Source organism: Mauremys mutica, chromosome 9 (assembly GCF_020497125.1).
Source record: "Mauremys mutica isolate MM-2020 ecotype Southern chromosome 9, ASM2049712v1, whole genome shotgun sequence".
NCBI lineage: Eukaryota > Metazoa > Chordata > Testudines > Geoemydidae > Mauremys > Mauremys mutica.
Window position 1 is genome coordinate 86,446,571 of NC_059080.1, and position 16,878 is coordinate 86,463,448.

The 16,878-nt window shown below is 39.7% G+C and overlaps 1 protein-coding gene across 1 annotated transcript in view; it reads right to left on the reverse strand.

The window, feature by feature from the left end:
• Positions 1 to 16,878, reverse strand: part of SI (sucrase-isomaltase) — a 213,989-nt gene that overhangs the window by 125,435 nt on the left and 71,676 nt on the right. Inside the window, 5 exon segments of the mRNA XM_045029086.1 lie at positions 7,699 to 7,837; positions 8,933 to 9,017; positions 11,732 to 11,866; positions 13,366 to 13,428; positions 15,585 to 15,692. Of these exon segments, the coding sequence (XP_044885021.1) occupies positions 7,699 to 7,837; positions 8,933 to 9,017; positions 11,732 to 11,866; positions 13,366 to 13,428; positions 15,585 to 15,692 (530 nt within the window).

The following is a 16,878-nucleotide window of genomic DNA, read 5'->3' on the forward strand; positions in this document are numbered from 1 at the left end:
TGTACTGCTTTGGGTTTTTCAGAATAAGAAGGTGAGATACATATATACATAATGCTATTATTTTTCTAATCCCTGAATAACGATGTGCCGGCAGATCCTTCCATGAACTAGTAACATATTAGGAATTATTGCTTAGTGACTAAAAATGCACGACCCAGGTATCCAGAAAATATGATTTTATAGCCCCATCTTTCTCATCTTTTGATAAAATGAACTTCAATATTGCTGCTCCATTCAATAAGTATTTGTACCAAGGTTGCCAACTCTTGTGATTTTACTGTGAGTCTCAGAATATTTGATATTTTACTTAAAGACCCAATTCTGACAAACAAGTGCTTACTTGAGAATCTTTGCTTTTGTTAAAAAAAAGTACTTTTTAACTTTTGTGGTTGCAGAGAAAACTTTAAAAAAATGTGACCCGAGTGTACCACAAAGGTTTAAAAACCAGAAGGCAAATAAAAAGAATTCATTTTTAAGATAGTATCTTTAAGACAGGGGGGCTGTGATTGTCAGTATTTTTGTTCTTACATTTTAGGGAAGTACTATTGAAAAAGTACTGCCAGGCAGTACACTAGTATAAATAATTACTGATTGCCTATATGTTTTAGAGGTTCATTTTGCTGAAATGCTTGTTATGCTGAAGTTTCTTGCTGCCATATGGAGTATGAAAGGCACCAAGATCATCTCTGCTTTACCTTCCCATCTTGTATCACACAAGACCAAGGAAGAATGCTGCAGCAAGCATTTCCTTAGTATTAGGGATAGAGTAGAGACAACTAGAATATCATGGGGTCATGGATAGCCAGGGCCCTGATCCATCTGTGTACCTGGTGGGGTCAAGCAGATGGTCCTGTAAGAGGAAATGCTCTCAATTTCTGAAACAGCAATAAGCATCCTCTCCCTGAATCCTCCTGCCTGTGTCTGATCTGTGCTGGCAAAATTCTCAGGAAATAACTCGTCTCCTATCCCATTCTTTTCCCTGAGAAAATGTCAGAATTTTGCCCCTGGATTGTGCAGATGCTGTATAATATAGTCTAACTTGAAGCCATTCCAGAATGATGGCCAGAAAACATCATTCATTAGGTTCATATATGTAAGCTATATTGCACCTCCTGATAAGAAAATTGTACTTTGCATCATTATTTCTTGACTCTGATTGCTCCAATGTGTACTACTATGGCACTTCTTTAATTATGATATTATACCATCTTAATGCTGGCATAGAAGATATATTTGGAACATTTAAGATTTTTAAATAGACGTTTTGACCATATTTTCAAGTATAAGAAGTGTTTGAATAAACTATCATATATCTTAGTCATTTCTGCTGTTCAGGTGAACCTTTTAAAAACAGAAAAAAAATCACTAGATTTAATTTTATCCTTAATACTCAGAAGCAATGATAATACACCCAGCAGTGTTAAGTTATCTTCTACAGACAATTTCCAAATTTTACTTTGATTTGGCTGACAGTATAAGAATCAGAAATTCCTTGCTGTCCGTCAGCAATTCTGCGAGTGCCTTGACTGACAGTGATGCACTGGCATACTACCAAATATAACATCCACTCAGTCAAAAATTCAAGTGGCCTTGATATTTTCTTTCTTTATGGTAATATCAAAGTTACCAAGGGCTTTAAGGTCATTAAGGCCCATAGAAAAATGCTGTTCTTTGCTTGCTCATTGAATTGGAAATGAAACAACCTAGATATATTATCATTAGATCAGACATTATCTAAAATAGGATAGGATATTACTCAGTAAGGAATTAACATATAATAAAGTTCGCCTTGGAACTGAGAAAATAAATTGTTAATGAGAAAGGCTTATGCATATCATTTACATAAGAAGTTCACTAATTTCCCTGTTTAATATTATATCTTATTTTTGGTTAAGGATGTTAATTCAAGAATGCATATACGGTGCCCTGCATTTAACAAATTCACATACCATAGCCTGATATAAACCATAAGACCAAAACAATATCAGTGCTATAATTAAAACAGTCCATCATAGCTATACCTGGAAGCAAAAGGTATTTCATATTTTAATTACTTTAATTACTTAGGTTATTGTTGGGTAATTACTGCTCTTAACAGCTGATCAAAATGCTGAGGAGAGTCTTGTAAATGAGCAGCAGAGTGTGCGCTTTTATGATTGACTGATCTTGTTTAAATGCAGAACACTGTCCCAAGATGGCCTTGGGTAGCTGTCTCATAATAGATAACTCAGTTGAAAATGCAGCATGTTGTGTCTGAATGTGTTGGGACAAGAAAACATTTGATGGCATCTAAATTAAACTATATTAGAAATAGCAACATGACCATCTTCTCTGATAAAGCCAGGCAGCGATTAAGGTTGCACAACATAAAAATTATATGGATGAAGTTATTAGAATCTGTGTAAAACTAATTTCTGCCAGGTAGGTGAGAAAATAATCTTCTGTAATATCAGACTTGGGTAAACTCTTTTTTAAAATGTGACTTGAAAATTGCATCTGCTTGGAGACGGTGATTGTGAAACTGCTGGACTCAAACTGAGACACTGAGTTTCTGTTGAATTAAATTCAGCAATTGAAAAAAAGATTCTGAAGGACACAAAACAATTCAGACTCCAATTATCAGAGCAGAATCCTCTTCGGTAAGACACACTCATGATCTCGATTAAGTGGTTGGTGCGAGCAAAAGAAAAGGACAGTCAGTATTATCTATCTGGTGCAATCATCATAGTAACTGAGCAATAAAATATGAGTGAATAAAAGCAATCAAGAGTCCAACATGTAGAATGTATCAGTGGCTCTCAACCTTTTTACCATCAGGCCTCACTTTTGTAAGTCCAAATGAGTTCAGTTCCCACCTTCACTTGTGCTAGAGACAATATTGATATATATCAGCTATTAGTAAAATACTGGCACACTAAAAGTACATACACTCATAACAGCCTCACTGTCTCACATTTCAGTGAGAGGCATTTGCTTGTTTCTGTGAATACAACTTACCAAAGTGTGGAAGGACTGACACAAATTGAAAAAGAGAGTGATCTGAAAACCTCTCCAAGAGGATCACAAGCTCCTGCCACCTAGAGTCTCCCATTCTGCCACTGCCCCCACTTTAGTTTGTCTCCTTTGAGTCCCCAGCTATTTCCTCCTTAGCTCCTGACCTCTTTAATTCCCTCTTAGCAAATATGACAGCTGCCTTCTTGGTCACTATCAAAGACTGAATCAGGGATCTCCTGAAATAAAAAGCAGAAGTCTCTACAGCTTGAGATAAACAGCCAAGCTCACTAGCAGAAGGTTCTAACAGACCCATATCCTCTGTAGATTAGGCAGAGAGGAGATCACCACATACACCAGGTATGTCTACACTGCAGGAAAAAAACCCACAGCGGTGAATCTCAGAGTCTGGGTCAATTGACTTGGGCTCACACTATGGGGCTGAAAATAACAAGTGTAGACATTCCTGTTTGGGCTGGAACCCAGGTTTTGAGACTCACTCCCACGGAGTTGGGGAAGGGAATGTTGCAGTGCAGACATACCCACTGACTATGAATTACACAAGCCCTTATGGCAGCCATCTTGTCACCCCCTTCTGCTTACTGTTCTCTACTCAAAGCTGGTTAGGCAAGAGCTGGGCATTCTTGTAGGTATTACTAGTGACACGCAACCCTTGGTTGGAGAAACCATGTTGGCAGAGAGAGAGAGAGAGAGAGAAAAAGAGAGAGAGAGAGAGAGAGAAGTTAGAGCTAGAACAAACTCAGAAAATCTTGCTATCATCTTCCACTTAGCTGTTCTTGCAAGGCTAGACTAAAGCTTGCACTTAAAAAAAATATTATGTAAAGACGTAATAATTATTTTAAAATCCCAATATCTACAAAAAATTATAAATTTGAGCTTTTGCCTTTTTTTAGTCTTAATGATTTCATATGTTCTCTGCAACCATAAGTGCTATAAACTTATTTGTTTTTAAATGAATGCTGAGGTTCTCAAGTAACCATATAATTCCATGCTTGAAGACTCTGTAGCCTAGCCTAGCAATATGGGGGACTGATTCTCCTTTTCCATTAAAACACCGCTCTGTTGCAGAGAAGGGTATATATGGACCCCTGTGAGTGGGTGGCAGAATACCATCCATCTATATAGGTACTCATATGACCTTCATCATGGTAGCAGCTGAATGCCTCATAATCTTTAATGTATTTATTCGCACAACATACCTGTGAGGTAAAGAAGTGCTATTGTCCCCAATTTTGCAGATGAGATGTGTCTATCAGGACACAAGACCTAAGTAAGGAGGTTGTGGAGTTGGTGGAAGGAAAGGAGAGTCCGAGGAGTTTCAGGAGTGAGTGGATGATAGGGAGGAAGCTATGGGTGCAGCTGGTTCCCTCCCTAGCTAAGAACAGAGGCAGTGCTCTGTTTGCTGTCTTTCCCTCAGGTAGAGAAAGTACCACTTCTTCCAGTACTCTTCTTGATGACCTTTCAGAGGTCACCTGACAGGAGAGAAAACCTTTTCAGGGAGACAGGGTCTCTCGGGTATGGTCACTGCAGAGAAAAGAAAGAATAGCACCACCATTTCCACCTTGCTATGGAGAGGTCTAGTGAGTCATCAACTTTGCTGTGAGAGGCTGACTAAGATAGGGAGATAGCAAATCTATATCTCCTAGAGAGATTTTTGAGGAGGTCTTGGTTTCTGCTGGAAAACCTCCAGTTATTTCAGAGAAGGTCTGTCATGGACTGGACAGAATTAGAAAGAGAACACAAAGGCAATAGAGAGGTTTGTCCAAGGAAATGGTATGACTGGATGCTTTTTAAAAAAACACTAGGAAAAAAGTCAACCTGTCAAATGGCCAGGAGAAAAAATAGAGACCTAAAGTTGTTGGTCACTGACTCGAGTGATCTGGATGTAGTTTGGCAAGACAGGTAATTTTTCTAGTATAGACCAGAGCGTAGACGCTGTAAACCTTGTGTACGTATCTATTTTTATTAATGAGATCTGATCTTTTGTTTTCAATTTCCTGTTATGCATTATGCATACTGAAATACAAAGCTACTTTACCATGCTCCTAATGTCTCAGCTACGTTTTCCAGCAATAAACAACTTTCACGCAGTACTTACACACATACACACACTTGTAAGACTGTTTCCCATTGATGTAACACCCAGCAATAAAAAAGTACAGTATACGGTAAAGGACCAGATTTTGTTTAAAGGCACAGGTGATCATAGAAATGTAAGATACTGAAAGAGGTTTGTTTTGGTTTTCTATTTAAATACCTGCTTTGGTTGAACACTATTTTCTTCCAATAAACAGTGCAAGTCAGCAACAACAGTGTCACTTGAAATTCTGCTCAGAGAAAAGAGATCCCAACTTCTTGAAAGCCTACAGCTTTTCTCTCTTTTCTCAACTATTAGCACTAGGCAAACACTGTCATGAGACAAGTACATAAACCTAGTCCATTTGTCCTTGACATGTATGGTACTTGCATTAAAAAATGTGTTACATTTTCCAGCTTCTGACTCCAATTAACTGTGCTCTTACAAGCTGTTTCAGGATCTTTTCAGTCTGCCCTTTGCGTAAACCTCATGTCAGATGAAAAGCATACTGCCAAGCAAGAAACTTCAGAAGTGTGATGTGTGAAACAGAAAGATATGAGAAAAACTATAAAGGAAACTATGAAGAGGGAAAAGAGAGAAATACAAAACAAAGCAAACTTCATTACACGTTAGACTGTGTTTCTTTTTGTTGTGAGAGAATCAGCCATATGACTGTGAATTCTTCATCCTCAATACATGCATTGGGTTGACTTGAAAATGGATGCAGAATGCAAGCAGTGATTTGTAATGTATTTCTCCACTCTTCCCTTATAGAGCTACCTTCAACTGCTAATATTCCCACGGATACCAAAGTCAGCCCAGTGTGGGTGTAAGGAATGCAAAAATGGCTTTAACTCACATTTACAATACCCTGATCCTACACCCCTTCAAATACTATGCTGGTCCCAACTTTAAAATTAAAAGCAGGAATGATCTATCTTACACTGGCTGTCAGCAGCCCCCAAAAGGCTGTTACAGCAGCTGGGGCTAGCCAGGCTTATGGGTACCCTCTTTCCCTTTGCCAAGGTTGCCACACTGAGGATGCCCTTATAAAGAGGCACCAACTACGTCAAATTTACAGTTGCTTTGCACAACTGAAGTTTCCCCTAGCAAAGCTGCCATAGTAGCTTTATGCCATCCCCTCCTGTGGGCCAGTCCCTCCTGGACACAAAAGAAAACAGGCAAGTTATGTGTCAGGGCAGAGTTGGGGTGGGAAGAGAGCATTTCAGTGTGGCAACGGCTATGTTAAAGACAGGGCTGAAGCACAGTGGAAACCCTTCCAGCCAGAGTAAGTCAGAACATCACTTACTCTGGCTGTGAATATTGAGCTCATAATATTACTCTGGTGACACAACTAAAGTCAGAGAAGTCTCCAGGTTACTGCTAAACTCAACACCACCAATCAGTCATGCTCCTTTTATATTTGAAACAATTAATCTTTCAAGTCAGGAACCAAGAGGAGTAGACAAAAAAGAGAGTATCAATTAAATATGATAAGGTGGGTCACCAATATAAATAGCTGGACACAAAACATTAATTTGAAGCACATTTTGCCCAAGTCAAAGTAAAAAGAAAACAAAGGGTCACACACTTCATAGCTTCTGTAGACCGAGCTCATTGCACATGTTAGGGACTCCTTGCTTCACTCCATGGCCCCCCATAAGCTCCCTATGTACCTTCTTCCCATCCCTCTCTACTGAATGGAATCCCTGCAACTCCCTCTGCTCCCTCCTTCATGCCTGGGGCTCCGAGTCCCCCTTTTCCTCCCTCTATGGCAGGGGCTCTGTGTTCCCTCACTACCCCTTTCCACCAGCATTCCCCAGAGCCTGCAGCTCTGCATGTGCCCCTATTCTCCCTGTCTTCCCATACCAGGCTTGCTCAATCCCCCATGTCCAAGACTGTGTGCCCCTATTCGCCCATTATCGCTTGTCACATGGCATGGGCTCTGCATGAACCCACCATTCCCTCCTTCCCCCTATTTCCATCCACATGACACCAGGGCCCCCTATTCTCCCTCTCCAGACCATGTATACATACCTGCATTTCATCCCCTCCCCCCACAAAACCCCTTCCTCTCACACAATTATTTGTCTTAATTCTGTCTGGGAGAGAACTCTTTCAGGGTGTCAACAAGATAATCTCTACTGGGAGGATAGGCAGAGATGACATGGGGCTGGAAGGCATTAATGGGTGTCATCAACCAGTTCTTTGGTCTACAGACTCTTGCAGAGGTTCTTGAAGCTGTGGCTCTGATAAACAGAGTAAAGAAGCTCCATGTACCCTGCATTTTCCCTCTTTTGGTTTTTCAATTTCCCCAGAAATTTCTCACTGATGCCTAGAATGTTCCTTGAAATTTTGGAATTGATTGGATGTGGCTTTCAAAAGTTATTGAATACATATAGGCAGGACTACCCGTATGCCCTTGAAAACTTGGCTAATAAAATATTAGAAGTTTGTAAACTTTAGAGATGGTGTTTATACTTTGTTGTATTTTAAAATGTTTCCAGTTGCTAACTATTTCCAGGTATTACTGTCAGTAAAGAGGTGTCTGAATTATTGTAGAACAACAAAGAGACTAGCTTCTCAAGAGGAGAAAGAAAAGAACTTACTCATAGGTAGGTTTTACATGTGACCATCCATAGAGATTATGCACATCATAGTGTCTAACAGGGGTTCCATCTGGCAGGATCTGCTCACTTTCCATGCACAAGGTTTTGTGACTCAACCCAAGTGACCGTGATTCCAAACCTAATGAGAAGGAAGTTTAAATATCTGTATCATTAAAACATACCAAATCATTTACCATATTTAACTGCCTGTGCAGTGGGCTTTTGTTTAGTTTAGTTTTGCTTTGTTTTTCGTAAGAACACCATTCTAAATTTTCTGACCATTTAGATTTTGAATACTGGCTGTTCCCAATAATCCTGTATACTAATTTGGAACTACAACATTACTATAATAATCTCACTGGAGATGCTGTTCTCAGCCTGTATGAACAGGATCTCTTAACTCAGAGGATGCTGCAGATCTTTAGCAGCATCTCTCCACATCATCCATATAACCTGAATAATGGAAAAATATCTGTAAGTATTAAGCTAGGGACAACTACACAAATTAATATTGAGAAACTGTGTATGGAAGACGTGAAGGAAGAAGTAAGCACATGATAGTAGTCTACATGAGTAGAACATTCGGAGGAAAATTTTGACCACCACAAAAGACTTTCGAAGGAAGTTGGGCACCTAACTACCTTTTTGTGTCTTTGAAAATATTCTCCTGGATAACTACTTGTTTATTCTTTGCTAAAGTCCCATATTTTATAATGGCTCTAGCATAAACTCAGCCAATAGTGTGCAAGCTACGGCCCTGAAGTCTCTAAACTCTGGAATGAAGAAAAAATTTATTTGATTATGAATTCTGTGTTTTCCCCAAGCCAGGCTCTGTAATTTTTAAACTGAATTGTTTAAATCAAATCTATTGCTAAAGGTAGGACGTAGGGAAAATATTTTCTAAATACTTGAAACTGCACTGTTCATGTGAAGAAACTAAGTAATCTACAGTTAATTTGGGTAAAATGCTTGGAGCCGTTTTGTCAAACATGTCTAGACTTGGCCTCTAAATCCATGTTATGTAGGCACCTAACTAAAATTCCTGAGCAAGCACAGCTCCTCACTGCAATCAGGAGTTGGGTGTGCACAGAATCTCTGAAAAAAATCAAGCCTCTTTTATTTAGCTGCTAAATAAGGCATCAGAGTTTGACAATTTTGGGCCCAGATGAAATCTAAGTGAATGATACAATAACCAGAGTCACTTACAGAAGTTCAAGATAGTTACTATACTTACTGGGCATATAGGGAGGATTGTTTAGCTCTGTGTTTCTACAGCCTTCGACTGATCCATGAACAAAGCTTGCTGGTTCATTCATGTCCTAAAAACGTAAAGAAAAAACGAACATTTTAAAATGAATTTTGTTTGTTTCAATGATGCGACATATTAAATGTTATTTTGCAAAGAGATGCATAATAAAACTCCTTCAAGAGCATTTACAGTTGCATTTTTTAACATTAGCATTTCAGCCAATTTACATTTTCTTGACATGATAGTGATCAAAATTTATATTTGTAAAAAAAGAAATGGAAAGGAAAAACAATGCACCTGACTGAGATCTAATATGCAAGGCTCTAGCTTGCAACAGTTTGTTTATGCTCAATTTAGAACCCCCTGAAAATGCAAGGTTACAATGGATCTACTGACAAACCCAAGATACCAAGATACTGTCAGAATAGCGTCCTCCATGGCAGATCCTCTGAACTCACAGAGACTTTGGGGAAGCGCCTTCTTAGTCATTGGAACAAGGGTTTGAACTGGGGTCTCCCACATTCCAGATCAGTGACCTAACCAGAGGCCTGGCTATAGAGCGAGAGAGACTCTTTCTCTGACCCAATGCCTAGTTCATTATGTATATATTGTGGAACAGTGTCATCAGGAAAGCTTGAGCAAACCTAACCCACTGCCCAGTCGTTAGTGCCCCTCTCCTGAGACATGGGAGATGATGGTTCAAATCCCTTTTCCACATCAGACACAGAGATGAAATAAACATGGGTCTGCTACATCCCAGGTGAGTGCCTTAACCACCCAGCTATTGTGAGAAAGGGCTTAAATTCAAATATGTGCTTAAGTGCTTTCCAGAAGTGGTGCAATAGTTTATTACTGAGCATACACAGGAGTGCTTCCTGCAGAGGTTGATGATCTGATACAGTGGATCAATGCATCCTCCAAACACGGACACCTCTCTTCTTATCAAGTAATGCATACTTTTTGGTATGTGTTCCCCCTTCTGCATGACTCTGGCAGAGCAGAGATTACAGTCACATTTCTTTGTGGCAAGTTCCCCAGTGACAGACTGTCAGGATCTTGTGGAAGGGTTTATGCCAGCAGAAACAGGTATAGAGCCCAAGATGAACCCATCCCTTAGAGTTAAGGCTGTGATTTTTAAAGGACTCTAATGGAGTTGGGTGGCCAACTCCCATCGAAATTTGGGCTCCTACCTTCCCCCTTACGTATTTTGAGAAATCCCAGCCTAAATGTTTCTTTTCAGAGGGCCAGCTGAAAAAGAAACAGTCTCTCTGCTGGGAAACTTCCTTAATATCCTGCTTCCTAGAAATGAAAGCATAGATACAGGTATAACTAGAAAGTCTCCAGGAAAATAACAAATTCTGTGATGTGATCCTTGAGATGTGGCCCATGGTAATTATTGAAGGTATTGGACTAATTTTTAAACAAACTCTTATATATTAACTGAAAAGGCTAATTTTGTACATAGATAGATAAGTTATTCATCTCTGACCTTCAAAACGTGTAATAGTTTGTGTGGCCTTGGTTGGAACATTATGTTGTCCACTGGTTAAAATAATACAACAAGGGTGGCATTATTGAAAAATACCAAACATTTTACTGGATGGCTAGGTACTTCTCTTCTTTGAGACAACAGTATATTAACATTAGATATCTCCCACAGCTATTGCATGTCTATTCCATTTTAGAAACAAACAACACACTCCATCTAGCATTGTTCTGCAGTTGTCCAGCAGAGATGGCGGTTGTAGCAAAGTGTTTGGGAGACTTGTGCTGTGGACAAGTATTTACAAGAAAAATCATCCTAAAAGCGATATTTAAATGGGGGAGGGGGGAAAAATCGAGATAATGTTATATAGGTAATGAAATTAAAATATATCACTAATAAAAAAATTAGGACTTGCTCTTCAGCAGATAATGTTGTATTAATTTTTGACCATCAGTAACATATTCCTCATAAATTCAATTGAGCAACTTCTTCATGCTTACTTTCTGAGAGGAAAGGGATGTGAAAAGGAGTTAGGCATGACTGGATTTAACACGGAATTCTTTGAATCACAAGGTATTTATGGGAAAAGTCAGTCAGATAAACTTTCATATTTTTAATTTCTTATGCTGAGGGAGACTGTAACCTTCATAATTGTGTGAGGTGATCATTCTATTGCATATCAGAGCAAAATATGCAGCATGCAACAACCACTCCAGACCCTGGCATGAGAGAACATTGTAATGGAGCTAGGAGAGGCAGGTGCAGATCCATCACAAACTGAGGAGGTCTCTCCAACCCCACTGTCCTTAACACACAGCAGCAAGTAAGCAAACCCACTGAATTTGCAGGTGGGATTAACATGCAGGTTTCCATGGTAATTTGGACTCTGCCACTGAGGTTATAGAGCTAATCTGGTACAGCTATATCAAGACAACATGTTATTTTTCAATGGGTCCAAACTAAAACCATGGACATGAGCCCCACCAAATTGGAGGGAGTGTAGACTTGGAGTATGAACATTGTGCTTGGCCCCTATCTCTATAATGAGCAGACCCTAAATCCTGAATATGGGCAGGCCAAACTTCAGGAAGTTTTGATCCAGAACTGGCTCTGAACTTTGAGAGTCAGGCACATCTCCACATTCTTCAAGACTTAGAACCAACTCCTACAAATGCTAAAAAAGAATTTCAGTAATTTAAAATACTTTTTTACTTCAGCAGGATTTTCCTATAATTATTAAAACCAAAGGTAACCAAAAAGCTTAGCTATAAAACAGAAAAAAAATACAATCCACTTACAATCCACAAGCCATCAAACTTCACACTTTTCTCTGGTTGATTTGGGTTAGTGTGGTATTCTGTTATTTCTCTTTGCCACCACTGTGCTGTCGAATTGCGGAAGAAATCTGGGAAAGCTGCATAAGCTCTGTACAGCTGTAAAAGTAACAGACAACATAGAGAGAAAGATACAAATTATTGAGATGGAATTATGGGATTTCCAACCATGCAAATTTTACATGGTTTCTGATTTCCTAGGTAATGGTTTGCACAGTTCTAACTATAAATGCCCTTTTCTGTGATTCTTAACATGCTGGTGGACTAAAAGAGATTTTAATTTTATATGGGTTGTAACATTTGGAGAAATGGTGTGGTTACTTTTGAACTATAATAGGAACATAAAAAAATAAGAAGGGTTATATGTCAATGTGCATTTTAGGTTTTTCTTTAAAAATAAATGTGGATCACTATTCCATTTTTAACCCCTTCTGGAATTTCCAAATGGGTAAGCTGAGGCACAGAAAGGCAGAGTGAATTGTGACAAACAACACTCCAAATCGGTGCAGAGCCCGGAAACTAACCCAGCAGTTCTGACTCTTAGAGTCCGATTTGCATTTACACAAAGACCTCTTTACAATGCTCTAGCTGTAACAAGGGACCTTAGATCATAAATGTGCACTCAATTTAAGCCCCTTTACGTTGCCAGAGCCTAAATGAGCACCAATGGCTCAGATATTATGGGGATGGGCAGTAGTATAACCCCCCAAAAATAGAATGGCATAACTAGACTTAATGTAAATGAAAATCAGGTTCCTACCCTCTGCTCTAACCCCTAGATAACACACACTTTTTATCAGATTGTGTCTGATCATACTGGTTACTTGGGGCCCAGAGAGATAATTTGCCTAGAGCGGCAAAACTTAATGTCATATACTTGAATAGGGAAAAAGATGATGTTCTCAATGAATGCGAGGACAACAAAGGATTATAATCTAGCCATATAAATGGGAGATTTCACAGCAAATACTTGGTCGGAGCTTTTCAGTTATATGTGTTTATCATATTAATTTTAATATTTTCATTAGTTCACCATTTTACACTGAATTGAGTATAGATCTTAATTTTGCATGGGTTCAAATCCTACAAGGAGTTGTTTGCCCTGAACTCCTACTGAAGTCAACTAACGGTATTGTTGTAGGGTTGAGCCTTAAGCACATGATGGGGTAGGATAAGCTTTATCAAATATTTAAATGAAACAAACATCACTTCAGGGCACTGAATTTTATGAACTGCATGAAGATTTGCTAGACAAAGACTTATTTTTTCCAATAAAGTATAAAGAAACAAGAAATAAAGTGACACAACATGAATCCCTTTTACAATACATGACAAAGATTGTCAGTAGAACAAGAAGCATTGCTAACTTTAATATGTTGTGGGGCTTGTAAAAGGCTCCAGATTGTCTTGTTTTTTTCTTAGATGCTATAGAAGATTTGGCTACCCATTTTCTATGTTTTTACCTCACCTGTTAAAATAGATTACATTTGATAACTGCTTTGCTACTTTCCTTGAATAACTCAATACCCCTTCTGGTTTTGCCAATAGCTGTCAGTAAGCAATCAAAACATTTCATTGTAGCAATGCAATACACTTACCTGCACTTGAGTGTCCCAGTCTAGCGATTCATTAACAACTACATTGGGAAAATCTGGCCAAACCTAATAAGAGGAAGGACATTTTAAAAAAACAATCATTCTAAATTACACAGGCTGGTATAAAATTTATGACACACACTATGTTTTAGATATTATGATGGAATTCTAAAAAACAAAGCAGCTGTTTCTCAAAAGCAATACCCTAATCACTCCTTCTACAAAATTTTCTGATCCTCCCGTCATCTCTAATTGCTTTCATGGCCACCGTGTCCCACAACAGCGATCCTTTCCATGCAAATTATCCCTAAAGCTGCTGGATAACCATATTCACCTTTTCATTGTTCTGCTGCAAATGATTTTTCATCAGAAAAACATGAACCTCATTTGAGCCAAACTCAAACTTGAAACATAATATTGTATATAATTAACACGATTTGTGTTCTGTTCTCTGCTGTTTCCAACACTGAAGATTTGGACTTTCTCACAACATGCAGCTATTTCTGTTTTGTTTATCAGGGACTACTTTTAAATTGAATTTTAAAAGGCGCTCTTAGGCTTTATAATATATAAATGGCTCTGCATGGAGCATGGCAACTGTGGTAATATATAGAAAAAACAGTATTCAAGGCATACTGAGTGCCATGGTGTCTCCTACAAAGGAAATCTCACAGAGGATATAGGAAAGTACTTCCCTTCAGAACTAAAGACTCCCCAAAACAAACCCAAGCCCACAGATCCCTCCAGATCCATGCAGCTCTCAGGGAAATCACTAGAGGTCATAGCCATCATCATGAAAACAATATAGTTGCATGCTGCTTCCCAGCTTTCCTACTCTGCCCCTCCAGTTCCCTGACCAGATCAAGGGCTTCTCAATAAGCCAATGGCACTGGAAAATTTTGGTCAATAGGATAATTCCACAGTGTGGAGGCAAAAAGTGCCTACGTTGATATTGTGGCAGTCAGCTATTAATAGGAAAGAAATTGCTGTGGCTATAGAGTGAGACATATCCACAGAAGACTGTCCATCACCCAGCTATTTCCTCTTATGCTCGGCCTGCCCCTTCAGCAGCTGCTATGCTGTCTCCCATGATTACCTACAGCTTGCATGTTTCCCTCCAGAGAGATCTGCTGCTGTGCTCTCTATCTACAGAGCTGGAGGGAACAGTTTGGGTCACAGATACATGGGTGTGACATTTGCACTCCTCTCGTGTGCAGATGCACCAGATGATGATTACCCCTATCAGAGGGCAAGTAATAGTGCCACTGATCTCCCTAACGGGAGGGTAACTTTAAATAGCAGACCCAACTCTACTGATTGAATCAATGCATCTCAGGTGTCCTGGCCCCAACCTCCCACTGGATGGTCCTATCCACTTTCAAGTTACACTGGCCAACTCTGGGCCCTCCAGTTGCTTCAGAGATGCTGACAGCTTGTTCCAATGCAATTTTGCTACATGTGGGCTTACTGCTGCTGGATGCCTGCAGCTGGCTTCCACCAGCAGAATCCAGTCATTGAACTTAGCTAATATTTGTAGATAATTTTCCCAAGAGGAATTTACATTTGCAGGTATACTGTGGGGTGAGAACATGCACAAGTCATACAAATGGCTATTGTTGGAGAATTCCTATTTAATTTGCTACCGGATTTAAGTTTTAAGAGGAATACTTTCATTTGAAGAAAACTCTGGCAACCGATGAAAATAATCTCTCTCTTCTACTTATGGAATAGCTTACTGTTCTCTTTGATTTGTTACTTCCAAGGTTAGATTAATAGAGCTTTAAGGCCAAAATGGACCATTATGATCATCTAATCTTACTTCGTGCATAACACAGGCTGAAGAATCTCACGCAATAATTTCTGAATGAAGACCATAACTTCTCTGTCTGCTAAGCATATCTTTTACAAAGATTTTCAGTCTTAAATTCAGGACTTCAAGCGAGAATCCACCATGTCCCAAGGTAAGTTGTTCCACTGGTTAATTATCCTCACTGTTGAAAATGTGTAGCTCACTTCTAGCCTGTATTTGTCTAGCTTCAGCTTCCAATTACTGCATCATCTTATGCTTTTTTTCTAGATGATTAAAAAGCTGCTTACTATAAGAAATCTCTTCCCCAGGTAGGTACTTGTAAACCATGATCAAATCACCTCTTAAGCATGCTAATATGATTCATATTTGGAAATACCATCTTTGGTGTTATCAAGTAATCTAAAAACAGTACCTTTCCCCACACAATTTCACTGCTATTGGGCCACTTAATAAAAACATCTTCCTGGACACCTCTTGTGTAGGCTAGATAATTGGTTTCGTTGCCTGAAATGGCTGGATCCTAAAATTAAAGATAATACAACTTTACATTTGTACGGAGAACAATTTAATACTAGGGCTGTCGATTAATCACAGTTAACTCATGCAATTAACTCAAAAAAATTAATCATGGTTAAAAAAAAAGAATCACGATTATTTGCACTGTTAAACAATAGAATGCCAATTGAAATTTATTACATTTTTGGATGTTTTCCTACATTTTCAAATATATCAATTTCAATTACAACACAGGATACAAGTGTACAGTGCTCACTTTATATTATTTTTATTACAAATATTTGCACTATAAAAAAAAGAAATAGTATTTTTCAATTCACCTCATAAAAGTAGTGTAGTGCAATCTCTTTATCATGAAAGTGTAACTTACAAATAGGTTTATTTGTTATAAAACTGCACTCAAAAACAAAGCAATGTAAAACTTTACAGCCTACAAGTCCACTCAGTCCTATTTCTTGTGCAGACAAATGCTAAGAGAAACAAGTTTGTTTAGATTTATGGGAGATAATGCTGCTCACTTCTTAATTACAATCTCACCTGAAAGTGAGAACAGGCTGTAGGGTGACCAGATGAGAGACATGAAATATCAGGACATGGCAAGGGACAGATGTTCGTCAGCAGAGAATAAAAAAAGAGAGAGCTGGCGGCGGAGCAAAAAAACGAGAGCCAGCGGTAGAACAACAAACAAACAAACAAACAAACAGAAAGCCACCAGAGTATAGGAAAAATTGGTGAGAGCTGAGCACCCACCAGCAGCTCCCCACCCCGCCCCCCACTGCACCAGCTCACCTCCGCCTCCCTTGAGCAGGCTGCATCCTGCTTCTCCCCCCTCCCTCTCAGCGCTTGCAGCGCCATACAGCTGATTCTCACAAGCCTGGGAGGCAGGGGTGGCTCTAGTAATTTCGCCGCCCCAAGCAGGGCGGCGCGCCGCGGGGGGGCACTCTGCTGGTTGCCGGTCCTGCGGCTCCGGTGGACCTCCTGCAGACGTGCCTGCAGGGGGTCCACTGGTCCCTCCGCAGGCACGTCTGCGGGAGGTCCACCGAAGCCACGGGACCAGCGGACCTTCCGCAGGCATGCCTGCGGGAGGTCCACCGGAGCCGCCTGCCGCCCTCCCCGCCGGACGCCGCCCCAAGCGCGCGCTTGTCACGCTGGGGTCTGGAGCCGGCCCTGCTGGGAGGGAAGGGGGAGGA